At 38.9% G+C, this 10759-nt stretch overlaps 1 protein-coding gene across 1 annotated transcript in view; it reads right to left on the bottom strand.

Annotated features, from left to right (window-relative positions):
* Nucleotides 1–4661, bottom strand: part of NETO2 (neuropilin and tolloid like 2) — a 20512-nt gene extending 15851 nt beyond the window's left edge. Inside the window, exons 1-2 of the mRNA XM_026856498.1 lie at nucleotides 4554–4661; nucleotides 2340–2588 (exon numbers count right to left, since the gene is read on the bottom strand). Coding sequence (XP_026712299.1) covers nucleotides 2340–2412 — 73 coding nt within the window. The 5' untranslated portion in view covers nucleotides 2413–2588; nucleotides 4554–4661. The remainder of the gene's footprint in view (nucleotides 1–2339; nucleotides 2589–4553) is intronic.
* Between the last annotated feature and the right edge of the window lie 6098 nt (nucleotides 4662–10759).

The raw sequence follows: 10759 nt of genomic DNA on the forward strand, positions 1-10759 counted from the left end.
TTTTTTTTTTTTTTTACATTATAACATTATTCAACAAAGATTGACCTTATCTGAATAAGGTAATTCTATCCTGACAGCTCAGACTTCCAGCATAACACCAAAAATTACTATTCTGTATTTTGTTCCTACATTACATTCTGAATTTAACTATGCCAGTCTTCACTGCAATCATTGAAGCTCCACTGAGTACAGGGGATCTGTCTGCATGCATCATTATCAGATTGCTGTCTGTCTAGTTCTGAACAATTTCAGCTGGAGTAGTTTTGTAGAATATATCAACACTCTGAAATTGCTATTAATAAAGAATATAAAGAAGGACAGTTCGATACTAAAGATACTTTTTCCTTGGGTACCCATGCTTCTTCTATTAGGCCAGGTGACACAGTTCTAGACATCATTTATGAAGGCAGAATTTCACCTTGACTACCCTTCTATCTCTCTTCTAACTGCGATGTGTAGGTAGTGTATGTATCTGTAGTATATACTGTAGTAGTATGCTGTATGCATGTGTAGGTAGTGTATGTATCTGTAGTATATACTGTAGTAGTATGCTGTATGCATGCTACTAGTGAAGAATATACTTTTTCATAATGGTTAAGTGATGGTACTTGACTAGGACTAGGGCTTAGCTAAACATGAGTCTGTAATGGGCTGGGATGTCCAAGGCTTACATTTCAGTGACCAGGTTAGTGTTTCCTCACAAATCAGCACAGAAACTCACAAGATGTGCCCATTCACAGCTGTGGCACCACATAATCACCACAGAAATCTCACAGATCATAACATAATGTGTGCATGTGTGTGAAATGTTAGTCTATGCAAAGAAAGCACTAATTCATGCAAAAGTGGATGCCGATTTTGTACAAAATTATTTTCCAAATGAAGATCCAGAATTTGGCTCTTTCTGTGATCCTCTAAATGTATAAGGAGTTTATCACTTCCCCTGAAGTGCCTCAATTCTGATCTTAAGCCTCAGTACAGTTGAGAAAATGCCTTCTCTGCCCTCCTTTTAGTTACCTACAGTGAAATCTATGAAAATCTCAGAATTTTGCATATAGTGATCAACCTTCTTTGTGAACTGTTTTAATGAAGTGGGGGTGTGCATGCATGTCCCCTTCCATTTTCAAAGTCCCAAAATATTTTACCACACTCCATGTAAACATAGAGGGAAGAAAAATATCAGTCCTTCAGTTGCTACAATCTGTTGTGAAAATAATATACAGTTTGAATGTATATTTAAAGTTCCAGCCTGGAAGAAGGCTAAGTTGGTTGTGAAAGTCACGTTAATGAAATGGCTTAGGAAATAGATGTAGCAAAATGTGGAAGTACTATCCCTATGAAAACATCATTCCCAGTGGACTGGTCACAGTGTTAATCTGAACAGTTTCCAAGTCTACATCCCTAGCAATGTACTGGTTCTATAAGCAGCGATATATAACCATGTAAAGTGATTTCATGTGCTGAAGGGGTAAAGACCAGTTGGGTAAAGATGACATTAAAAAGTTATGCCGGTGTATACATTTGTAGTAGTAGTAGAGCTGACATTTGTGTATTGTCTTTTGTCCCAAAGGACAATAAAATGCTGATAACTACACGTATAGTATCTATGAAGTACAGCAGTCAAGCATTGCACAAGGACATCAGGTCAAATTTTCTTGTAAAAAGAATGCCCTGCCAGTTTTAAGTGGCCCCACAGAGCAGATGTACTTTTTATTTGTCTAAAGGCACTGTCAGCATATTATCCTCTTCTTCATACCCTGTAAACTACACAGTACTTTGAGCAAAGAGCAATTCTGTTGTCAGAGCCTGTGGTTTGAGGGAATTGCATTATACTGAGAACTGATGCTTGGACTGTATAGATATTTCCTCTGACTTTTCAGAACACAGATTTAAAATGTTTTGCATCTGGCTGGGAGTGCTATTGTAGATACGCTTCAGGTGTTTTTGTCGTGGTGTCTTGTATTCCTAGAAGATGAGTTGTTGAAAATGCTTGCTATCTGTCTACATCAATGCTCCTTCTGTTACTACCACTGGTGAAGCTGGGACAAGTTCGAGCAATGAAGAGGGAAGTTGCTAAAGCCTTTCAGAATGAAAAGATCAACTGACTTCTTCTCTAGCAAGCTATACACCTGTAATTGCCTTCAGTCAATTTTCTAAAGCTATTTTAGTCAAATGTGTTGTAGGATTAGCAGGACTGAGACTGTAGCTATTGCATTGTCACTTTGCCTTCATAAGCACTTACGATGAAATACAGATGTAGACTGCCAGCATAAACACATCCACAGAGTTCAGTGGGAGCAGATGGTCATTAACTCGGTCAGAATTTTAGGCATCTTTACCTGGTATAAATGAGTACTTTGCTTGAAATCCCTTTCCTTCCAGCTCCTCATCAGAAGTAAATTTGATCCACATAAATCTCCCTGTTGATCTAATTAGTGCAGGACTTTTCAGACCACAGTAACGATTAATGAGAGGGGAGAAACCAAAAGGTCCATCTCGAATCTCCAGATGATCAAACCGACATTCAAATGAGGGTTCTATGTAATAAGGTTCATCAAAGGTCAACTCAATTCTTTGTCGTGGAGCAGCTAGACGTAAAAAATCAAGTAAAAGATTAGATGAAGATCTATATAAAATACACATGAAGACATGAAATAATGAAGAGACAGGCCTCCAAAAGAGCAAGATAGAAAACAGACTGGGAACTTCTCAAAATACATCTGGCAGTCTACTACAAAAACTCAGATACACTGTAATAGAACTTTTCAAAATTATTGTGTAGAAGATACTTTTTCACTGAATTTTTTTGCTTGCTGATCTTTATTGTTGAAAATTCAGAAATTACATAAATTTAATGCAGCACATGTAACAGATATTAACATATATGCAAAGGTATTCAAACAAGGGTTTAACATTAAGATATAAATTAAAACCAGTGTTCCATGAAAGGAAAGTACATAAAAAAGGACAGAACACTGAGGGATGCAGAAAAGAATGGGAAAGAAAAAGATAGGAAGAACTACTTGCTGGTGTATTTCCTAAACATTAAACCCAAACTGGGAGATTCTTTGGCAGGAGACATCTTTCATTAGAATATTCAGAGAAGTGTAAATTAATATATATTATTAATATGCAGGTGACTAGAGACGTCGGTAAGACTGAGCCAGTGACAGCCTAACATCAGGGTTTGGACTCCTAAATCCTGATCAGATGTAGCTATAGTACTTTGTGACTGGACTTTCACATCTGTAGTTTGGAACCGTGACTTTAGATTGTATTTCTTGTTCTTGTCATCTACTGGGCTACATAAACTTTCAGATACTAACTGGTATCTGTAATAACAGCATTAAAGAATCTCATGCTGTCTGCTTCTTCCGAATGCAAAAACAATTTACTTATGTGTCTCCAGTACTCTGTTTAGACCTTATGCCTTAATTACACATGAGTTAAAAACATTGGTATCTGTTTGCACATATTGGTAGTGGTCTATGGGAAGGACCCTATCTTAGCTAGAAATTGTGGAGGACCTTGGTCTCACGCAGGTACCCATAATGTTTCTGCGTAAGGACTGTGAGGACAGAGGCATGGAAGCTGATTCTGTGCCCCATGGAAACTGCCTCATGTAAGGGAGATCCAGCAATGGATCTGCTGTGTCTGAATGCTGAAGCTGCACAAGGTATCTGCTCTCTCAGCGCCTTTGCTGGGAGGGAAGGTGCAAATTTTCAGAAGTGCATGCATATGCATACAATTAAAAATGAGAGTGTCTGTGAACCAGTACTATGCTGTACAAATAAAAATTCACGGAAACATTACTTGAAATATTTCAATTAATTGATATGAATCTGATGATTAAGCCAACTAACGTTCTTAGCTGACTTCAGTGGGTTTTGGGTACGTTCTAATAAGAGGAAAAAATAATTAGTGTGTCCCAAGTCTTGCAGCCTTTATCCAAGATATTCTCATTGGTATTTAGTTTTATTCTAGTTAATGAAATTTTTTTGTCCTCATCACATTATTTTAATAGTGACCTCAGCAATGCTAACAAATCCTCGTATTTTTAATACAGTGCTATGGCAGTCAGATGTGCCTTTTTTTATTAATAAAGGAGAGCATAAAGATTTCCTGCTTGTGAGAGAGACTTAGAATAACACAGTATGGTCTGATAAATGCTGAACACAGTGTTCAACCATCTTTTGCAGTTTATTATCAGCAATATTGGAAGTGATATTAAGATAACAAGCTACAATTTTTATCTTAATAGTTCTGTACCTTCATAGCTTAGAGTAAATCTGATGCTGCTTTTTCTGGCTGTGAGGATATGTCTCATTCCATACAGCTAATTCCTGAATGTTTGCATTTTCTATTAATTTGTTGTTATTACTTCAGAGATCAAATCTAGCTTCTTGTTCAACCAAATGACTGCAGAATTGATTATGTATCTAGTACGGCAATAGAATGCTTGACAGTATAGTAAAATGATGCAGTTTAACAGCTTAAGATTATCCATTTAACAGTAAGACTACAATGCAATAAAACATAAATACATCATGTACCTTCTAAGATATAGATGCACTCTTGATTTGGTGGGTACACATTAGGGTAGTTTGGTGAAGCAAAATGTCCTCCATTACTTGTCCGCACCCAATTGTCACACTGGGTAGGAGGAAAAAAAAAAAAAAAAAAAAAAAAGCGATCAAATAAATTTCTCCTGCAAGCATACAAATTTGTTTGCAAAAGTAAACCACTGACATAACACATATGCTACAAAAGAAGAAAGTGATTTATTTTGGTTGAAAACCCTCTTCTATGATACTTGCTAATATCTAGCTAGGAAAAGCTTATTTTTAATTTATTGATGTGGTGTATATCCTAAAAAGATCATAATTTTTGAATATCAATTACATCCAGTAATCCTTGGGAAGGGAAGAAGTAATGTTGGGGCTTTTTTTTTCCCAATTCAGTTTAGATTTTTGAAAGTTCTTATTTCTAAGTCAAACAGTCACAGAGGCTGCCAATACAGCATCATTATTTTATGGCTTATGTCTTCTCTATTCCTATGCAAATATAATCCAAAATATTTGTTAGCTTTTACTAGTTTTGCCCCAATTCCAAGGTATACTGAAATACATAGCCCTTAGGTTGACTATCTATTTATAATTATTTTTTGGAATACAGAATGCTTAGAATGAATTATAATATGAAAATACACTAAATACAGCAGCAGAAGTTAATGAAATTACTGGCAATAGGTAGATTGCACTGGTAGCTAAGGGTCTCCATTCAAGATCAAAGCTCTTCTAGATGTAAGGGAAATACGATCCTTGGCTGAGATTATGCAGTTTACTGAGCTAGTGTACCATATTGGGCCATTCACAGGAGCTTTGTTAGCTCAGATTTCCTTATCCAAGGAAAAAGGAGTTGGGATTTACAATCTCTTTGACATCCTGCTTAAGTAGCTTTGGCCTTTCTCCTTAAGATCAGCAGAATTGGAGAGAGTAAGACACATGGTATGTGGTTTCTGTTAATTTTTTCCTGAATCTCACAGGGTGCTCTCATAATGTTATTTCTATTTATGCAGTTTTTCTTTGCAGACCTTTGATGGGGAGTCCGTGCTAATACAGGTCTTAGCTACCTCCAGTAAATTACATCCCCTTACACGGGTATCTTGGCAGCTTTTTCATGTATGGGGGTGAAAACTTAAGTCTCTCCTGCAGAAATTGTTCAAGGAAATTCTGTAGGTGTTAGTTCAAGGAATTCTTCTCTCCTTAGTGTGGGTTAATCCCACATATGAGAAAATAAGGTCTGTGAAACTGATGCCTTCCCCACCCAGCAGGCTTCAAGATTGTTTGTGGGTGGACTATTTGAAAAGCTTGTTGTCAGATAGAGAAAACATAAATTTCTGTGATGTTTTTTTCCCCTCCTCTAAGGTCCAAAACCATAGAATTTTAACTATGTAAGTGAATTTCCATGTTCTTTGTGACTGGATGGCTTTGTTCAATTGGAAAAAAAATGCAGTAAATAGGGGAAAATGGAAAATACGGAATTGGTATTGGTGATTCAAGAGCAATTAATACCTGAACACAAATACTTTCTTTCACTTATCTTGCTTAATTGAAAATTGTAAAATTGTTATCTTTTTTGAAAGTAAATCATCAAACCAAAATTGTACCTTGTGTCTTCTGTGCAACGGCAATCCCTTCCACTACAAGGATTGTTACTAGCAACACTGATGAGAGAAATTGGACAGGAAAAACATCAGTAATTCATCAAAATTATAGACCATTTTCTGCAGTCCTAGAATCACTAACCAAAACAACTCAGAACGTACAAATATACATAATTCATGTATGTACTTTTTAAAAATTAAACTTTAGGAAACTGGTGCAGTTTAAGTGCATTGTTGGTTCTTCTTTCTGGTTCCTTAAGAAAGCATATATGAGAATAGCAATTTATTCTTTGAGGGCACTTTAAGAATATTTTCTAGAGTATCTACTAACTTGCAAGCATTTTATAAAATTACATGGTATCTATCTTCTGTATAACTTTTATATCTTGAAATGGATATCAGGATCCACTGCTTGGATCAATGGATATCATTGATCCATTCCTGGATGTCAGGAGCACTATTGAGTTGTGCTTAACAAAGACTGGTTGCCATGATGCTGCCACAGTACCAGTGATTTCTGCAAATGGCAGTAGAAAACGAGCAGATACAAGTTCTAATGATGGCGAGACTGGGCAGTGACAACAGCTAGGATGTGGACACTGTTAGGATGTACACCACTGCATGTACTCCAGATTGCTGGAGTGCTGTGTTAGTCCCAGGTGCTAGTACATGGTCATATTTTCTAGATTTGAATTGACTAAATATTGGACGTATTAAAGATTCTGTTATACACTTTCCTCCAAAACTCTTCACCCTTTCCTTTTCCCTTTCTCTTTCCCCTTCCCCTTCCTTCCCTAAAAAGAAGCTTCATGGTTTTGCTTTTGGCCTTTACCCTTACATTTAAGCTTTCCTTACACCCAAGAAACATCAGTCTGAACAGCACATATTAAAGATTCCATATTCCACTATCCAACAACAGTTTTAAAGCAGGCTTAATGTCCAGATTCTCCTAAAATGCTTTGTCTCCTCAAATACTTAGGGATTACCAGGAAAAGAAAAGAGACTGGAATAGAGTACGTAATTATGCCACTCTTCAAATCTTTCATTTGCTCTGTCTCGAGTATCTCTACAGTTCTGGATACATACCTTAGAGAACTAGATAAGTAAGCTAGGACTCTTTGCCCTGGACAGAAGCTGGCTAAGGGGGAGATAGGACACAAGTTATAAAAGCACAAGCATCACTGAATCAGTGAATAGAGAGCAACTACTTGTCCCTTCTGACACAGGAACCAGGCGATGTCAGACAAAGCTAACAGGTGGCACGTTCAAAGTAAACAAAGGTATATATAATTTTTTTTTTAATGTCCATACTTCATAATGCATCCTTGAGGTAGAAAATTCTGTTTCAGAAACCCCTTAAGCCATAAATTGTTGGAAGTCTGGGATGGTAAATATAATTTGCTCTGCTTTTCTGCTTTTATATCTCTGTGAAAGAAGATACCAGGCTAGATAGACCTTTGATTTGACTTGGTATGGCCTTTCCTATGTTCTTAATCTACTTGTTAATACTAAGTCAGATGCGCATGGCCTCACCACTGCAGGAAAAAAAAAAAAAAAAGAAGATTTCAGCAGGAATTTTATTGTCACGTTCAAGAAGTTCATTTTATTTTCATAGGTTTCCCCTCTCGTTGCTCAGGCATTCTAGTGGATCATGCTGAAGTGGCATTTTGTCTGTCTGTTATTTTCCCTGTGTTGCTGTTAGACTTTCAGCCCTTTAGAGAGTTCCACAGTGAGCATGTACTGACTGTGAACTACGGTGATCTTGACTGAACTCATCTAGATGCTACTATGATGTTGGCATAGATATATTATCTTGGAGAAAGACAAAAGGAAACAAAGGCTGACCTTAAAAGTGTCCATCTAGCATTTGTGGTTTATTACATGTTTGTGCTGCCCTTTCTTCCCTCTACCCATATTAAAACAGACTTTATATCATTATGAGACTTTCCTCAGCAACAATCACTCTTCCCCTTGTAAGTGAAGTTCACAACTGTGGGTGTTCTAAAATACCATATGGGTTTTGCAAACAAGTGTTACATTCCTAGAGGCTTACTTGGTTTTTAGGGATGGATTATGAGATAGTAGGTTAAGACTTAGGTAGTTTTGCAATTTCCACTTTTGCAATAATTCCACACTTTCATCAATATTAATAAACTGAAAAATATACTTCTTGTCATTATTGCAATACAAAGTATCACTTGTGAATCACTGCTGATTCACCTGAGATTGAAAATTGATCCTTCAAAAGAAAGTATCTAGTACCCATCACTGGTCTTCAAGTTATGGATGTTCACTAGTCTTTAAAGCAAATAAAATAAACAACTATCCCATATTTATTAACATACAATTGACATTAGTTGTTGGGTATTTTTAGTTTTTAATATTTCTTATATAGTTATTATTTCAAAATTATTTGCAGTTTATTTTTGTGGCTTCTGTGTTTAAACTGTGCACTCAACAATCTCAGTATAAGTGCATGAATTTACAATGCATTTGTACTCCTGAGATCGCTTGTCCCTAACAGAGAATCTGGATAGTGGTTATCACAGAGTCACAGAATCGTTTGGGTTGGAAGGGACCTTAAAGATGATCTAGTCCCACCCCCCTGCCCTGGGCAGGGACACCTTCCACCAGCCCAGGCTGCCCAAAGCCCCGTCCAGCCTGGCCTTGAACCCTGCCAGGGAGGGGGCAGCCACAGCTGCTCTGGGAAACCTCTGCCAGCATCTCACCACCCTCACAGGGAAGAATTTCTTCATAACATCTAATGTGAATTTATCCTCGTTCAGTTTAAAACTGTTCCTTCTCATCCTATCCCTTCACACCCTGACCAAGAGTCCCTCCCCACCTTTCCTGCAGCCCCTTTCAGTACTGGGAGGCTGCTCTAAGGTCTCCCCGGAGCTTCTCTTCTCCAGGCTGAACACCCCCAACTCTCTCAGCCTGTCCTCACAGGGGGGTGCTCCAGCCTCTGAGCATCTTTGTGGCCTCCTCTGGACCTGCTCGGACAGATCCATCTCCTTCTTATGTTGGTGTCCCCAGAGCTGGACACAGCACTGCAGGGGGGGTCTGATGAGAGCGGATTAGAAGGGGAGAATCCCCTCCCTCGCCCTGCTGCCCACACTGCTCTTGCTGCAGCCCAGGACACGGTTGGCTTTCTGGGCTGTGAGCACACATTGCTGCCTCACAGTCAGTTTTCCAGCCACTCATACCCCCAGATCCTTCTCCGCAGGGCTGCTCTCAACCCACTCCTCGCCCAGCCTGGATTTGTGCTGGGGATTGCCCCGACCCATGGCCAGGACCTTGCACTTGGCCTTGTTGAACCCCATGAGGTTTGCACGGTCCCACCTCTCACTCCTGCCCAGGTCCCTCTGGATGGCACATCCCTTCCCTCCAGCGTGTCGACCGCACCACACAGCTTGGTGTCATTGGCAGACTTGCTGAGGGTGCCTCCATCCCACTGTCCATGTCACCAACAAAGATGTTGAACAGCGCTGGTCCCAGCACCGACCCCTGAGGAACAGCACTTGTCACTGCTCTCCACTTGGACATCGAGCTGTTGACGGCAACTCTTTGAGTGTGACCATCCAGCCAGTTCCTTATCCACTGAGGGCTCCATCTATCAAATCCATAAAGTTGTCTATGTATTTTCTTTGTTTTTTCCTACACTGGTTTTGGAGCAACACTTCAAAGTTGACTCTTACTGTTAAACAGTTTTCACAATCCTATGCGAATCAGGTGTCAGTATGTACTTCTGCTGAACTGACCTTTCTTGAAGACATACTCTGCCTACTCTCTATTTTGCAAGGACATAGTACAGCTATTACTATGGCTAATGCTATACCTTTTTTTTTTTCTTTTTTACCTTTAAAATTTCAGCAAGCATCTATGTTTATGTCAATGACTGTGCTCTCTTGTACAGATAGAGACAACATAAGGATAGATGTTCAGTTACACTAACCAGTGATTTCCCCCCTTGAAAGGATGCAGATACAGAAACAAACCTCCTAAAAGGACTTCAGAAAATCTGACTTGCTTTCACTAAAGCCTGTGCCATTTCTATTAATAGTCCAGAGCTGTGTATGCGTGTGCAAGTGCAAAAGAACAGTGCATATGTCCTGCAGAACAGCATAGATATGTAGGCAATTACAGAAGATAAATGGGCTGAATATTTGTCTTACTGTCCTCCTTTTGTCATGTTATATGGATGAGTGGATATAGCAAGCGTGGGCCACCTTCTTTTTGTTCCCTGCCCTTTTCATCCTCTTCATTTTTAATCTTTTCCATCTCTTGCCTTTCCCTGGCAATGCCTATCCTTTCTCATGTTCTCAACAACCCTTAAGATGTATTCAAAGCAGCCCAGGTAGAAAATGTTTAAGGGCCTTCCTTTGCCATTGCTTTCATCCTGGGTGATAGTACGATAAAGAAAAGAGGTGTCTCTGACTAATACTCTGTATGTGTGCCGTCCTTATCTCTGTGACACTGCCAGCAAAAAGGTGGAGGGAGGACTTATATCTGTTCTTCCTGAGAGTACTGGGCAGGACGCCTGAGGTAGTATTGCCTTAAACTGCATGCATTTATGTGACATGGTATTATGTG

The sequence above is a fragment of the Athene cunicularia genome (assembly GCF_003259725.1).
Source record: "Athene cunicularia isolate RWA chromosome 11 unlocalized genomic scaffold, athCun1 chr11_part1, whole genome shotgun sequence".
NCBI classification, from domain to species: domain Eukaryota; kingdom Metazoa; phylum Chordata; class Aves; order Strigiformes; family Strigidae; genus Athene; species Athene cunicularia.